At 43.0% G+C, this 15,828-nt stretch overlaps 3 protein-coding genes across 5 annotated transcripts in view; all 3 read left to right on the top strand.

Annotated features, from left to right (window-relative positions):
* Positions 1-3,493: 3,493 nt before the first annotated feature.
* Positions 3,494-12,098, top strand: LOC125301207 (survival motor neuron protein-like). 3 transcript variants are annotated; one of them, XM_048253585.1, is made up of 10 exons: positions 3,494-3,700; positions 4,664-4,741; positions 5,041-5,145; positions 5,729-5,914; positions 7,181-7,363; positions 8,211-8,330; positions 9,291-9,400; positions 9,565-9,724; positions 11,397-11,455; positions 11,619-12,098. In XM_048253585.1, the coding sequence occupies exons 1-10, from the start codon at positions 3,653-3,655 to the stop codon at positions 11,650-11,652; spliced, it is 1,083 nt and encodes a 360-aa protein (XP_048109542.1). In that variant the 5' UTR covers positions 3,494-3,652; the 3' UTR covers positions 11,653-12,098. The 3 variants fall into 3 exon arrangements, with proteins under 3 accessions (XP_048109542.1, XP_048109541.1, XP_048109543.1); XM_048253584.1 differs by having other exon boundaries at positions 3,496-3,700; positions 9,291-9,416; positions 9,566-9,724; XM_048253586.1 differs by lacking the exon at positions 4,664-4,741 and having other exon boundaries at positions 3,496-3,700; positions 9,291-9,416; positions 9,566-9,724.
* An 876-nt stretch (positions 12,099-12,974) lies between these two features.
* cart1 (cocaine- and amphetamine-regulated transcript 1) lies at positions 12,975-14,114 on the top strand. The gene is made up of 3 exons (XM_048253038.1): positions 12,975-13,167; positions 13,337-13,420; positions 13,521-14,114. Exons 1-3 carry the CDS (start codon positions 13,036-13,038, stop codon positions 13,626-13,628), a joined length of 324 nt encoding a protein of 107 aa, XP_048108995.1. The 5' UTR covers positions 12,975-13,035; the 3' UTR covers positions 13,629-14,114.
* A 719-nt stretch (positions 14,115-14,833) lies between these two features.
* Positions 14,834-15,828, top strand: part of map1sa (microtubule-associated protein 1Sa) — a 42,138-nt gene continuing 41,143 nt past the window's right edge. The window contains exon 1 of the mRNA XM_048252782.1: positions 14,834-15,026. Coding sequence (XP_048108739.1) covers positions 14,870-15,026 — 157 coding nt within the window. The 5' untranslated portion in view covers positions 14,834-14,869. The remainder of the gene's footprint in view (positions 15,027-15,828) is intronic.

Below are 15,828 nucleotides of genomic sequence, written 5' to 3'. Positions count from 1 at the left end.
TAGTCTAGGCTAATTAACCATTCAACCGAAACTTCTTTTTTTTAAAGCCATCACTCGACTGATAGCGTCAAGCGTTGTAGTGACAGGTACTTACCCTAATGAACTGAACATTAATCTCGTATGCTGCTACTAGATTGTTAAATGCTCACAAGTGCAGCGAAAGTCACATGACTTCAATCCTGAATAAAGCTTGACTTGAGAAATCATGACTGTCTGATTAATGTTCTTTGAGGACAAAAAAGAAAAAGAAAAAAGAACACAATGCATAGCCTACACTGCATGGTGTAAACGGAATGCATGTAGCCGAGTGCTTAATCCTTAATCTAAGTGTGTAGGCTTGGCCTATAGTCTATCCAGGGGTGAAAGTAGTTTTTATTTCTTGGTGGTACTATGATATAGTTATAATGCGCGCGCAAAGCGCGTGCCGAAAATTTCACTTAGCCGAATTATTTATTATTTATTTGTTTGTTTATTTACTGTATTATAGTCTACTTATCAAGCATTCACTAGGACTTCTTATCACTCTAGTATCACTAGATATCTTTAACCCACCTGTATCTGTTTTTGATTATGAATAAATTGCAAACACTTAATTTCAACATTTATTTATTTATTTAGCTTAGTTACTCTGCTCGCTCCCACTTCCAATCGTTTTTTTATATAGGCTACTGTATATCATGAAACACGTTTCTTTGAGTCATGCCTTTTTATTTGGGAGACTGCAACATACTGTAGCGTTTCACTATCATGAACTGGTTTATTGTCACAAAGCACACAATGCAGCATATAACACAGCGGGCCATGTCAGGCCCAGAACCGAAAGAGGCAGAACTTTCTCGAACAGTAGCCTATATTCTCCGGGGGTCCCGCCCCCCTCTCGCCAGGCTGCCAACCATGAGCATGCCCGGGGTTATGCATAGCGCGGGCACTCCCTGATTGACAGCCGGTCGCTACAATACTTCTGTCCGCTAAAACACTTTCATTATTGCTGCGCAAGATCTGGTTAAACCGTACACGCGCTGTCTGTCTCTTGTCTCTCCAGCGAAACACTGCACACATAAAACCAGAATAGGCTATTGAAACATCAACATATTTTTCTTTAGCCTGTATGTTTTTTTATTTATTTCGGAGACTTTCCAAGAAACGTCCGTCTGCTAAAACACTTTGGATACCAGTGCACGTTGGCGCAATTAGGCTACTGTACGCGCGCTATAGCTTGCTCGTTGTCTGTCCAGCTGCACGGGAGGTTTAGACACAATTTAGATACAGTTCAGAACGATGTATATGAAATATATTTTGGGGGAAACGTGTTGATTCTGGTAATTTGACGTTAGCAGTTGTGTTGTCATGCTGAAAGTGCAATATTTTTCAGAGACAGTATAGTTTTCTTTCCGGTACGGCGTACCCTCTCCAAATATTTTAGTGGTACTCCGTACCGGCTTACTTTCACCCCTGAGTCTATCCCATGTGTGATTATCATGATGGATAGCAGGAACTTAGGTAGCCTGCAATAAACTTCTGTCCAAACGTACTCAATGTTATTTTACAGTCCGAGACGATGAGGAATCAAAGCAAGTGTGAAGGTTAAAAGGCCAACGTGACCGAGTTAACACTTCCCATCCATGAGATTGCTGGTCTCTGTAGGGAACTAAATGGCAATACACACAATGTATCACTTCTCGGACTGAGTGGAAGCTAATTCAGATTTGTCGTCATTTTTGACACTTGGCTTACTCACGGCACGAAATGAATAGGCACAATCAACCAATTAATAATGCATATAAGAGAGAGGGAGGGAGGGAGAGAGAGAACTAAGAAACAGGAGAAATGCCATTATACTTGCGAAGAAAACAGCTGCAGGCAAACTACTGGGTCAATTTAATGGGTCAAGGGTGTGATCACCCAGTTAAAGTTGCTATTCAACCAAGCTGGGAGAGAGAAGTGGCAAATCGGTCATGTTTTGGATGGACAGGGGAGACTGTGGCACAAGAACTGTCTATTCTGGATAAGAGCTTCTGTTCAGGAGTAATGTGGCCTTCAATTCCATTATGGCAACTAGAGGTCCCAAAGAAAGATTTAGAGCTGCTTAAGTTTAAGTCTGAAAATCCTGAGATGGATTTGGTGCATGTATTTCAGTGTCATGTACAAGAAAATTATCAAGAGCATTTATTCATTTTTACAGATGGATCAAAGGATCAAGAATCTGGTGCTTCAGGGGCAGCTTTTGTTGTTCAGGGTTGGAATATCCAAACTTCTACAGAACTTCTAATTTTCTTAGTGTATTTACAGTGGAGTTATATGCAATCTTGATGGCAGTGCAATGGACTGAACAGATTCAAACTCGTAAAGTGTTGATATGTAGTGATTCTGTATCAGCTGTCAATAGTTTAGGGAAAGGGTTATCAAAGAGCCGTCAAGACCTTATATATGAGATTCTACTGGTAATAAGAGATGTAAAAAGGAGGGGGGTTGAAATGTCTTTTTTATGGGTTCCAGCTCATGTGGGCATTAGGTCAAATGAACAGGCTGATAAGTTAGCCAAGAAAGCTGTGGAAAAGGAAGCTATAGATGTCCACATAAATATGTCTAAGTCAGAAGGCAAAAGTATTGTGTGGCAGGAAATTATTTTAAAATGGCAACAGCTTTGGGAACAAGAAAACAAAGGGAGGCCCCTCTTTTCTATATCTAGTAGCGTCAGGACTCAGCTAATGCTTCTATATCTAGTAGCGTCAGGACTCAGCTAATGCTTCTATATCTAGTAGCATCAGGACTCAGTTAATGCTTCTAAACAAAGGAAGGCACCTCTTTTCTATATCTAGTAGGGTCAGGACTCAGTTAATGTTTCTATATCTAGTAGCGTCAGGACTCAGCTAATGCTTCTATATCTAGTAGGGTCAGGACTCAGTTAATGCTTCTATATCTAGTAGGGTCAGGACTCAGTTAATGCTTCTAAACAAAGGAAGGCACCTCTTTTCTATATCTAGTAGGGTCAGGACTCAGTTAATGTTTCTATATCTAGTAGGGTCAGGACTCAGTTAATGTTTCTAAAAAGGGGATGAGATGTAAGGAGGAAATTATTATTGCAAGATTGAGAATAGGACATACATTTCTGAACAGTACTCTCTTTGTTTTAGGAAAACATCAGAATGGATTGTGTTCTTGTCAGGAGCTGGAGACAGTGCATCATATAATAATGTCTTGTTATGATTCCCACAGACAAGAGTTGTTTAGAGTTTTGAGAGAGATTGGAGTAGAAGATCTATCTCTAAAAGGTATTTTAGAAATAGGGTCAAGTGGGAGGGGAAAAAGAATTTTCTTTAAGTTTTTAATGGATACTGGTTTATTTAACAGAATATAGTGTAATGCAGTAGAAGTCCTGTAGATGGCAGTAATGCAAAATTGGATGCAAGCTGCCGTTAAAATTCAAAGAAGAAGAAGAAGAAGAAGAAGAGAGAGAACTACAACTCCCAGATGTTGTGCATCCTGACGTTCAGTCGCACTTGATGTGACGACCATCGAACGCAACGTGAGCGTGCGACTGTGCATGCCGCGGGAATTTTATGCAGTTAGAACTTCGTGCCATCGGTGGTAATGCTGTGGTTGACAAGATAAATGCAGAGGTCTAAATATTTATCTTTTGTTAAGTAGCGAAATGGCTGACTGTTCAGAAACTGTTGTTTTTCGAAGAGATGACGCCGGAGTAAGTTCATTGTTACTTCATACAAGTGTGATGCTGCTGCTTGACAGTTAGCAGCTAGCCATGCTTCTAAATCTGTTCGTGCTAGCGAGCTATCTGTTCACCAGCTAACATTTTAGCTGGCTTTATTTCACCTGCTTGTGTTATAGTCTTTCTTGATGGCTTGGGTAGACCGCTAGCTAAAAAACGATTGTGTCTGTGTTTCTTCAGACAACACCCTTGAGTGTCAGCTTATTTTGAAAAGACAGTTCTCATGAAAATATATTACTGCTAACCAGCTTATGCTTCATAAAGTTAGGCGCTGAGGACGGTTCTGGTAGATGGACTTAAGTTAGGATTCTGACTAACGTTAAGTCTTAACCGGGGGCATGTTAACGTTACCGTCGCAAAGTTAAACCTGGTTAAACTACGTTAGTTGTTCAATCTTCCCCTAGCTAGATATAGCTATCGGCCACAGCAGGATGCAGGTCTGGAAGGTCTGGGTAGAGTACTGGGATTTGGAATTAACGTTTACGTTAACGTTAATAAACGTTAACCTTTTACAAACCTGGGAAAGGAAGGGAATTTGGGTAAATGTCTAGGGAAAGACTGGAAGGGTTGCTCAAAGAAACATCAATACACAAAGATCCATGATTAAATTCCCAACAAAAATACACACTTTTCTTAAAAACCTAGCAAAAGCAGACTGAATAAAAAAGCCCCCCATCACGAGTTAGTTTAGGTCATCCAGTGTGTGTTAGGAGCAGCATGTTATGAATTATCACCTGATAATCATAATGATAACAATAACAATCACATAATAGTGTATCATAATCACATTCTCTTTGTTGCCAATTGTCCGACTGACTGACTGGCAGGCACATTAGTGTGTAAAAAGTAAGCGGTTTAAAAAGAGGCAGCAGGATGTAGGGTACTTGGCAGATATGAGTGAGCCTATTAATAGATATATTGTTGCTGCTTTTACAGAGTGCTGGACCTGTGTCTTTTTCAGAAGACGACTCTGCACTTGTGAAGGCATATGATAACGCTGTCCGGTCTTTTCGGGTAATTTATGATTTACTTGTGCCGTTATGGCAGGGCTCAATGTTAACTTCTAAAAGTGGTTGCCAGCTTGGCAACCAGGTATGAGGTTTTGTTTGCCAAAGCCAACCAAATCTGGTTGCCACTTGTAACAATTTGGTAGCCAAGGGCAACTGGGCATCCATTAATGTCTAGCCCTGTGTTATGGTCACTATCATGCTCAAGTTTGCTAGTTAGATACAACAGGATTGTCTTGTGAGTGCCAGTTTTTCTGACTTCGTCTCCTGTGTACCAATGTACCAATGACTCATTTGTCTCTTCAGGTCCAAACATCTGGAGAGGACAGCGGTGATGGGAAGCAGGGTGACCCTGCTGCTGGCTCCCTGCTACAGGCAGACACGCCCCACAAACAAGCGTCTGTCTCCAAGGTAACTGGGCTTCATTGGCCACTGATCTCGAAATAGTTCAAACAGTTTTGAGTTCTGTGTCGTTTGATCAGTACTAGGCAGACCCTTATGTTGCTACCACTAGATTGCATTGGAATGTTTCTCACGTGTGAGCAATATATTCTTTGACTATTGCCCTTCTATGCTTTTTATCAACTATTCCTGTTTGCTTTTGTTTATGTAAAGCACATTGAATGACCTCTGTGTATGAAATACGCTATATAAATAAAGTTGACTTGACTTGTGTGAGCTGGGATGGTCAACATTGCTGTGTGTTGTGTTTCAGGGGTGGACAACATTGCTGTGTGTTGTGTTTCAGGGGTGGGCAACATTGCTGTGTGTTGTGTTTCAGGGGTGGACAACATTGCTGTGTGTTGCTGTGTGTTGTGTTTCAGGGGTGGGCAACATTGCTGTGTGTTGTGTTTCAGGGGTGGACAACATTGCTGTGTGTTGCTGTGTGTTGTGTTTCAGGGGTGGGCAACATTGCTGTGTGTTGTGTTTTCAGGGGTGGGCAATATTGTTGTGTTTTCAGGGGTGGGCAACATTGCTGTGTGTTGTGTTTCAGGGGTGGGCGGTGGGGTCTCGGTGCCGCGCGGTGTGGTCAGAGGATGGGCTGGAGTATCCAGGGGTCATCATTTCAATGGATGGGGAGCAATGCCGTGTGCAGTTTGAAGGCTACGGTAACGAGGAGGATGTTGACTTGAGCGCCTTACTGGCCGCAATACCAGAACAGCCATGGAGACAGAGACGGGTGAGCTACCTTTTAGCCATGGAGACCGAGACGGGTGAGCTATCTTTTTTAATGCAGAAGATGGTCTGGGGCTGGTTTCCCGATAACGCTCACCCTTAGCGAGCTACGAAGACTCCAAAGGTAAAACCTTACCAAAGTTGTTTAGGGCAATTCCACGCAAAACTGTCACGTCCAAAACGCCAACACAATGGTATGGTATGATGTGAATGATGATTACTTGAAATTTGAGCATTCACTCTTCTTGGTTGAAGAACTTCATTCGCATCATACAAATACCATGGCATTTAGTTGGTGTTATGGACGTGACAGTTTTGCGTGGAATTGCCCTTTACCTTTACAGTCATGGTTCCCGAACTGTCCCTTAGGAGACTTCTCTTCTTGTTCACTTCTTGTGGGGGGGGAAAGCAAGAAATAAGAGAATAAATCTTTTAATTAATAGTAATCTTACCAACAAACGACGTACGAAAGACATTCGTAGCAAAGTACCTTTCGGGAAATGCGTGAAAATGTTAAGGTAGAGGTTAAGAACTACGTAGCGTTAAGAAGGCTTTGGAAAACCAGCCCCTGGTAAATTATAGATTGCATAGCTGTGTGTTCTTCTTAAACACAAAATGTTCTACCAGGTCCACACAAGAAGCACGGACATGAATAGTTAATACAGACCAAGATTTACATGGTATTTCTAACATTCAAGTAGTGATCAATTATGGTTTGATGTGACTTAAACATCTTATTGAAACAAGCTGCATGTGAAGTTGCTATCCTTAAGCATTGATTTGATAGAAATCCTTGGCTGTTGTGCATGAACCACACACTCACTACATACTTGTCATGTAAAACACCAGTCAAGTGTTGTGCTGTTGCAATTGGTGTAGTGAGACTAAAGGGCCGATCACACCAAGAACAATACAATAGCAGCAGAAAAGAATGATAACTCAAACAATAGCAGCAGAAAAGTATCGCTCCAGCTAATATCAATGACCACGTCCAAACAAACTATAATGATAATAACCTCGAGATTGATATAGTCGGGGTCACTTTCAGGAATTGTTATAGACCCTTTCAACAAGAAAAACAAAAACAATGCTGTTCTATTTTGTTCCCAATCTACTTCCACTTCATTAAGAAAACATATGGAATGTTAAAAACGGAAGCCTTGTGGGAAGAACTATGATGCTGATAATGGAACTCTCTTGAAACGGTCAATAGTTATCGTTTGTGGTGATAATGGCCCTTAACGGCCGTTTCTCTGGTTTGGTTTGGCAGTGGTCCCTGGGCTCCCACTGTCGGGCGGTGTGGTCGGAGGACGGCCTGGTGTATCCCGGCGTGGTCGTGTGGATGAAAGGGGAACGCTGCCGCGTTCGATTTGATGTCTATAATAACGAAGAGGACATGGAGCTCAGTGCCTTACTTCCGCCTGAGGACACGGAAGACGAAACAGACACTCAGGTTAGAAGTATACACATACACACACACACACACACACACACACACACACACACACACACACACACACACACACACACACACACACACACACAGACAGACAAAGACACAGACTCAGGACAGGGAACCCGCCGGGTCTTAAAAGTATGAAATAAGTATTAAATTAATTGAATTTCGTTTACAAAGCCTTTGGGGGCAGCCGTGGCTGAAGTGCCCTTGAGCAAGGCACCTATATGTGTATATATATACTTAGTTCATTCACAAGGCCTTATTTTTTCCTTTGGTAGGATTAAGTAGGTACCGTAACGTCAATTGATTTCCGTAGAGACCATGATATTGTAGACCCCAAGGGCAATGTATGCATTTCTTCACACTTCTCATCCCTCAGCCATTCACACCATTCTAAAGGGAAAGTGTGTGCAAGCACAGATAGGTGTGTCTGAAATGTCAGCTGGGATAGTGAGCTGTTGTGTGTGAGCCGACCAGGAAAGGGGTAAAAAAACGAGTAAATTAGCATAGCAATGTAGCAGCGTGTTTTCTTCTAGCGTTGTGAACGCTATCAATATTAGACCGCTAACCTTACAGTACGTCAGCAGCTCTGGTTGAAGCCTGGAAACATTGTAAACAAAGTAGGCCTAGCCTAGTTGGCTAGTTTATCATAGTCTACTGATTGGACTGTTCAGTTTCCCCACGTGTGTTTAAGTTTCAAGGTAGGCTATATACTTTTGGCTGGAAGGGGTGTTATGCGATTCTGCCTTCTCACACCGCGACACAGGTTCGTGGCATATGCATATCGTTACAGCCCTAATTAAAATGCTAAGATGTGACCTTTGACCTTTTCCCTCTGTAGGACCAGGAGGAGACCCCAGGCGACGGCAGCAGTGGCAGCAGCAGCTCTGATTGGAGGAGAAAGGACGGCCACGCTAAAAGACCAAAGAGCCCGGAGAAGTCCAGACACGGGCACTCGGCTGTGAGTGGGGTCTCCTAGATCCGTCATCTGTCCCCCTCACTGGAGTTTGCGTTGAGCCATAGAAGTTTATAGCAACACTGTCAGTTGAGTTTGCGTTGAGCCATAGAAGTTTATAGCAACACTGTCAGTTGAGTTTGCATTGAGCCATAGACATTTATAGCAACACTGTCAGTTGTCATTTGTGCCTTTTTAGTCAGTTGCACTAGTCTTCAACACCTGCGTTTTTTATGGGTCTTTCTTTTTCTGACTATTTTTACATCGTAGAGCCATTCTCTGCCCCCCCCCCCAACCTGTGTTGGTTTAGCCATGTTGTTACGCAGACTATTCTTTATAGTACTCCTAAAGTTTACAAATGTGATGGCTATTTACAGCATACTGCATTGATTGCATGGAGCCTTAGAAGTTTAGAGCAACAGGCAATTGATTCCACATTCCACAGTCAGTTGCACTAGTCTACTACAGTAAATAATTGTAATTTACATGACTACTCCAATCCCTGACTGTAGAACCGCTATAAGTAGTGGGTTCTATGCCTTGCTATGTAGAAACGCTATAAGTAGTGTGTTCTATCCCTGACTATGTAGAACCACTATAAGTAGTGTGTTCTATGCCTGACTATGTAGAACCGCTATAAGTAGTGTGTTCTATGTAGAACCGCTATAAGTAGTGTGTTCTATAACTGCTATAAATAGCGTGTCCAATGCCTGACTATGTAGAACCGCTATAAGTAGTGTGTTCTATGTAGAACCGCTATAAGTAGTGTGTTCTGTGTAGAACCGCTGTAAGTGTTGTGTTTCTATGGGTGACTGTAGAACCGCTATAAGTAGTGTGTTCTTTGTAGAACCGCTATAAGTAGTGTGTAGAACCGCTATAAGTAGTGTGTTCTATGTAGAACCGCTGTAAGTGTTGTGTTCTGTGTAGAACCGCATTAAGTGTTGTTGTGTTCCTGTGGGTGAGCAGGGGAAGCATCATGGCGAAGAGGCCGGGAGGAAGCCCCACCGCAGAGGAGAGTCCGCACCGTTCCCCCCCTTTCCCTTCATGCCACCGGGCATGCCACCCATGGGCATGCCACCCATGGGCATGCCGGTATGATATTAGTGTGTGTGTGTGTGTGTGTGTGAGCAGATTTATGCATTTTGTTAAGTGTAAAAAATGGTTTAATCTCTGCTTCCCTGAATGTGTACTTTCTCAGCTCAGGTGAGTAAACTGATGGCTGGCATTGTGGTTCTCTGTAGGATCTCCCGATGTTTCCCCCTCCTCCGCCTCCGGCCTTCACCTGGGCGGCAGGTAAGGCAGGTGCGATGGGCGGTGACGAGCCGGAGGACGAGATGGCCTCCCTGTCCAGCATGCTGCTCTCCTGGTACCTGTGTGGCTACCACACCGGCTACTACATGGTGAGAACACACACCACACACACACACACCACACCGGCTACTGCATGGTGAGAACACACACACACCACACCACACCGGCTACTACATGGTGAGAACACACACACCACACCGGCTACTACATGGTGAGAACACACACACATCTCACACACACCACACCGGCTACTGCATGGTGAGAACACACACACACCACACCGGCTACTACATGGTGAGAACACACACACCACACCGGCTTCTACATGGTGAGAACACACACACACCACACACACACACCACACCGGCTACTACATGGTGAGAACACACACACACTGGCTTCTACATGGTGAGAACACACACACACCGGCTACTACATGGTGAGCACACACACACACACACACCACACCGGCTACTACATGGTGAGAACACACACACACACCGGCTACTACATGGTGAGAACACACATATACACACACACACACACACTGGCTACTACATGGTGAGAACACACACACCACACTGGCTACTACATGGTAAGAACACACACACACACACACCACACCGGCTACTACATGGTGAGAACACACACACACACACACACACACACACACACTCTCTACTACATGGTGAGAACACACACACACACACACACACCGGCTACTACATGGTGAGAACACACACACACCACACCGGCTACTACATGGTGAGAACACACCACACACACACACACTGGCTACTACATGGTGAGAACACACACACATCTCACACACACCTCATATACTCCCACCTCCTACACTGCTGTCCTGTCTCCTACACTGCTGTCCTGTCTCCTCCTACGCTGCTGTCCTGTCTCCTACACTGCTGTCCTGTCTCCTCCTACACTGCTGTCCTGTCTCCTCCTACACTGCTGTCCTGTCTCCTACACTGCTGTCCTGTCTCCTCCTACACTGCTGTCCTGTCTCCTACACTGCTGTCCTGTCTCCTCCTACACTGCTGTCCTGTCTCTTCCTACACTGCTGTCCTGTCTCCTACACTGCTGTCCTGTCTCATACTATGTGTGTCTGGATGTGAAGTTAGCCTATATCTATGTTTATATGTCTCTGTGTTTATTGGTGTTAGCTCACCTTCTGTGTTAATGTATGTTTTCTAATTTGTTTAACCACACTCTCTTGATTGCCCAAGGCAAATTTCTCTACCTAAGAGACATCTTATCTTAAATATGGAGGCCACTTGATGCCACCTTTCCCTATGCCGTGCACAAACCCATTCTCAACATGTGGCCAGTGCTTTTTTCATCTAACATTTCACTTCCATGTTCATACACTGAGGTGTTCCATGAGGTGTTCCATGAGGTGTTCCATGAGGTGTTCCATGAGGTGTTCCATGAGATGCCCCTTATTGAGGTGTCCCATGAGGTGTCCCATGAGGTGCCCCATGAGGTGCCCCTTATTGAGGTGCCCCATGAGGTGCCCCTTATTGAGGCGTCCCATGAGGTGCCCCATGAGGTGCCCCTTATTGAGGTGTCCCATGAGGTGTCCCTTATTGAGGTGTCCATGAGGTGCCCCTTATTGAGGTGTCCCATGAGGTGTCCATGAGGTGCCCATTATTGAGGTGTCCCATGAGGTGTCCCTTATTGAGGTGTCCATGAGGTGTCCCTTATTGAGGTGCCCCATGGCTTATTGTGGCTTTGTGTCCTCAGGGTGTACAGCAGGCCACCATGGGCCCAGACATGGACGCCAAGAAGAAGAAGAGAGTGAAGTAAGGGTAACTCCATTGAAGGGGGTGTGGTGATGTTGAACATGGTGTAACGTGTTGGCAGAGAGGGTTGAAGGGTAGAGGTCAGTGAGAGGTCAGAGGAGCCTCAGGCTGATGCTGCAGGGGCACTGCACTGTGTAAGGTTCTCTCTTGTTGCCTGTCCTAGTGGATTGGAGTGTGCACTGAAGATGGAAGAGTGACCTCTGAACTTGGTTCATCATGTCTCCATGACGACAGGGGTACAAAACACCATCTCCAAACACAGATTAAATGACATTATATGATATCAATGAATTGTTTTTGTTTTTTTGTTTTTTTAACAAAAGGACTTTCGTACGGAAGTTGCACTTTCTGATTTTTGTTTTTTTGCTACCCTTTTTGTTTGTGGCACTTTTCAAAATATTTGTTTGAAAGAGGCCTCTAAGATGTTCATAATAACTGCCCCATTTCTGTTCTGTACCATCTTTGATCTAATCTAATTCATCCGTATCTCTGAGTGGCTGGCAAGTGTGTGTTTATGTGTGAATGTGGACAGGATGTTTGAACAGGATGTAAAGTGTCTTTACGACATGTCAGTTTTGGACATTTCAAATGTAAATCTGTTTGTTTCCAGTTTTGTTGTTGTTAAAATAAATCATAAAATAGCCCCGTTGTCCTCTGTTCTTCATGCCAGACAAACCAGACAAAGCTAGCAATTAAATGCTTTGTGTTCTATTTCACTGGAAAAAGGATCTTCGCCCCCCTGGGATATTTTTACTTAATCAAGTAAAACGATCAAGAACACACCCATGACTAATCCAGTAATGGCCTTTTTTTTTTTTTCAGTAGAGCCGACCATGTTCAAATGCATTTGGAAAAGAAAAACACCTAATAAGATGCCTCTAATCCAATATATGTTTGGTCAACAATTTCACACTCATTTGCTCAGATATGTATCAAAATATGAGACCATTTAACCAGTAGCTGTGCCATTACATGGCGCCCGACTGCCCGTTGATAAAACGTGTCAGCGCAAACACTTTAATATTTCATATTCTTCGTTGGTGACGTAAATTGGCCGGATATATCAAAGTGTGTCGGTCTTGCCGGTCAAAGGCCAAGTCATGTCCACAGGATAAGGCTAGTAGGGGTCAACTCGAGCTCAGAATGTCAGATTGCAGTTGCGTTCAATTCAGTTCTTTGCGTAATTGTGCCTGATTAAGTTGCCTATAGAACATCAGGCGAGTAGGATGAATTGCCAGTTAACACTTACTAAGTGTTGTATCTGGCCATTGAAAGATAGATGATTGATGCGTAGGCTAATTACCTAAATGCAGTTGTGTATGCTAAAAGAAATGCCGTTTTGTTATTACGTAGGGCTTGTGTAGACATTAGTTTGAGTAGCTATAGGTTTAAACACGCACCAAGTGTCAGACGGCCAGAATTGTCAGATTGCTATGTCAATATGATAAAGATTGTTATAAATATTAAAGTTCCCCCCCTGATGACGTCACCCACTGTCCCGTTATAAAACGACTGTGCCAAATGATCGCCTACCTCCTTACCGTGCCCTGTAACGAACAGCTGGAACTCACGTCACCAACATGATCAGCGTACGCTTTCTGTTGCTCGGCTTCACCTGCTGCGCGTGGATATCCTGGGTCACCTGCGAGGATTTTCTCGAAATTCGCTCAGTTGAAGACTCCTTCATCAAAACTCAAGAGGAGAAAGACTTGGTAAGGATCATGTCTTCTGCTGTACTTTTGTGTTTGAGCCATTGAAGTTGCCTTCACTTACTTTGGCGCAGTAATGTACCATTGCCTATAGCCCACAGCTGGATAAGGTTGTAGCCCACGAGTCGACTTTTTGTTGTTTTTGTTTTTTCTTTTGGCTTGTGATGTTTAGATTGATGCACTGCAAGAAGTTCTTGAGAAGCTGAGAAACAAACAAATGCCAACAACAGAAAAGAAACTTGGCTGGGTTCCATCGGTATGTTGTTCCAAATGTCATCCATGCAGTTAACTTGTCATTAATTTGTGAATTATTTTGTACTTGCTTCTTTGTTAAATACATGCTTTGTCTGTTATAGTGCGACGCCGGGGAACAGTGTGCCATACGCAAGGGCGCGCGCATCGGAAAGCTGTGCAGTTGCCCGAGAGGAACGTCCTGCAGCTTTAATGTTCTGAAGTGTTTGTAAAGATGTTTAAATGTAAACTGTTCCACTCTATACTTTTTGTTATCTAGTTATTATCTAATAACATCATGTCATGAAATGTTTCCTTTTCCATCAGGCATTTTGTGAAACTTTTACTGACACTCGCCTCAAAGTTATAGTGAAAATGAAATGCAGTTTTATTGGTTAGGCCTATGTAAATATAAATGATTGTACTAAAATAAAAATGCATATTTGTACAGAAAAGCCTGTTTCTCAGTTAGTGGTTGTAGTAGTCACTAGATGGCGTGCTAAGCCTGAGAACTATGATTCTTGGAATAATTATGTGTCAAGGAGAAATGCATTCATGTACTGAACCGTTTCTGTCTAACATTTACACTTAAAATGTATCTACGACAGAACAGTTTCATATACCTGTATGTGTACGAAAAGGTGAAGTGAGATCTTTAGAAATAAACGGTGGAGAATGCAAAGACATCATCTAACAAGGAGAATCTCGAATTTCCCCTTGAGGATCAATAATCTATCTATCTATCTATCTATCTATCTATCGAATCACTGTAACACAAAAGATGTACACTCTGATCAGACAGCTGTTGAAATGGACTTATTTTTGACTGGAGTCAATGGAGATATTTTTGCCTGATTGTCCAGGTTTGGAAATATTGTCATTAGTAGGCTATAACGTTTAATTTCTGACAGAAATTAACAAAAACACAAACAATGACGTTTTCCTAACTGTTTTGTATTTTATTATTTTTATATTTGCAAAAATAATCTTGCCCTCATGCAAAACACTCATGAATGTGTGTGTGTGTGTGTGTGTGTGTGTGTGTACACGCGTGTTCCCTGGGCAATGAGCAAGGGCTATGGGGAATGTTGTCATGGATATATTTTCCAGGGCATACCGTGTGGTGTAGAATGTCTTGCATTGGGAGACGCTAAAATTATTGGAATTCTTTTTCTTTTTATAGTGTACAGTTCATAGTATAGCTTAGTAATTGTACAAATAATTAACTTAGCCCTTTGAGGTAGTCCTGAAAATGAGTCTGCTTGGTGCGTAATAAAAAAAAAAAAATGCAACGGATATCCTATATTTTGTCGAGATATAAACGAGACTTTTCGAATGGAACATAATATTCTGAACAGGAGACTACTCTGGTCTCGGTGAGATTGGTCGGAAGAAGTGTCAATCGTTCCGGTTCCGCCCCGTGAGATAAGGCATGGGTGTCTTCAGATGACATCATTAGACTAAACTTTGCAACATGGCGACAGATCTCACTGATGAGGTTGAGGCAATGGAAAAGACGAACCAAGCTTCACATCCCGGATTTAGCAACGAGAAGTATTCTTTGCTTGTCATCGTCGGGGAGCACAGCCGGGCGGGATTTGTGGATTTCGTGGTTGCAGAGATTGAGCGAGGTAACGAAGTGAACTTCATTCTCCTGTAGCCTAAACAGAGAATTGAATAAGCGCCAGCCCGCGCTCCGCTGACCTAGTGGCACTGTAAAAAGCAGTATTCATATCTGTGCACTCAGGTGAATACAACAACTTCCTTACCGCAGGCATCCTCACGAAAACACAGCAGGCTGCGGTTGATACATTGTATCTGCTGGGTTCCTATTGCGAATCATAACCTTATTAACTTGTAACTTTTCACTTCCCAGCATTACTAACAGCCTACTTTCTCTCTCTTCGGAGTGTATAGTATTGTGTATTGTTCTTTGTGAAAATCGGAAAGTTTATCCTGGTACACGTGGTGGTATGTGTTAGGCTAGAGTAGGAAGTGTGTCTGTGGGGAGGAGGGGGTATGATATATATCCTCTAGAATACCGCAAAGTTGTTAGTTTTCTCAGTCACTTTAAAGTATGTCCTTTGGACAAGAACATTTGTCTGTCAGTATCAAATGCCTGTTACCCTATTTGTATTAACCTACTCCAGGTATGGGACTACATACGCATTTTAAATCACTATCTATTTTTCCTTTGCTGAAGCTAATAACAGGCGATGGGAGCTATGCTCGTGCCCATACTTACTTTCCTGTCCTCGTGCCATGTGTTACAGCTTCAGTAGCGTGTTGATTCTTCGCGTGAGTTTATAATATAGGAAAGAAATGTAGCCTAGGCTATCGGGTATATTCAAATACATGAATGTAGACTGTACTTTGCCCTGACTACAATAGTAGATAATGTAGAGTTGACTGAATGATCGTGTGGTGCGATCC

Source organism: Alosa alosa, chromosome 9 (genome assembly GCF_017589495.1).
Source record: "Alosa alosa isolate M-15738 ecotype Scorff River chromosome 9, AALO_Geno_1.1, whole genome shotgun sequence".
Taxonomy (NCBI): Eukaryota; Metazoa; Chordata; class Actinopteri; order Clupeiformes; family Clupeidae; genus Alosa; species Alosa alosa.
The sequence above is the reverse complement of the archived record's forward strand: the minus strand, read 5'-3'. Positions and strand labels throughout refer to the sequence as shown.

Excerpts from the sequence above, each read along its gene's own strand:
- LOC125301207 (XM_048253584.1), top strand. The coding sequence starts at position 3,653 with ATGGCTGACTGTTCAGAAACTGTTGTTTTTCGAAGAGATGACGCCGGA. Across the intron at positions 4,742-5,040 it reads ACGCTGTCCGGTCTTTTCGG|GTCCAAACATCTGGAGAGGA; the intron begins GTAATTTATGAT and ends TTGTCTCTTCAG. Across the intron at positions 7,364-8,210 it reads AAGACGAAACAGACACTCAG|GACCAGGAGGAGACCCCAGG; the intron begins GTTAGAAGTATA and ends TTCCCTCTGTAG.
- cart1 (XM_048253038.1), top strand. The coding sequence starts at position 13,036 with ATGATCAGCGTACGCTTTCTGTTGCTCGGCTTCACCTGCTGCGCGTGG. Across the intron at positions 13,168-13,336 it reads CTCAAGAGGAGAAAGACTTG|ATTGATGCACTGCAAGAAGT; the intron begins GTAAGGATCATG and ends TGTGATGTTTAG. Across the intron at positions 13,421-13,520 it reads AACTTGGCTGGGTTCCATCG|TGCGACGCCGGGGAACAGTG; the intron begins GTATGTTGTTCC and ends TGTCTGTTATAG.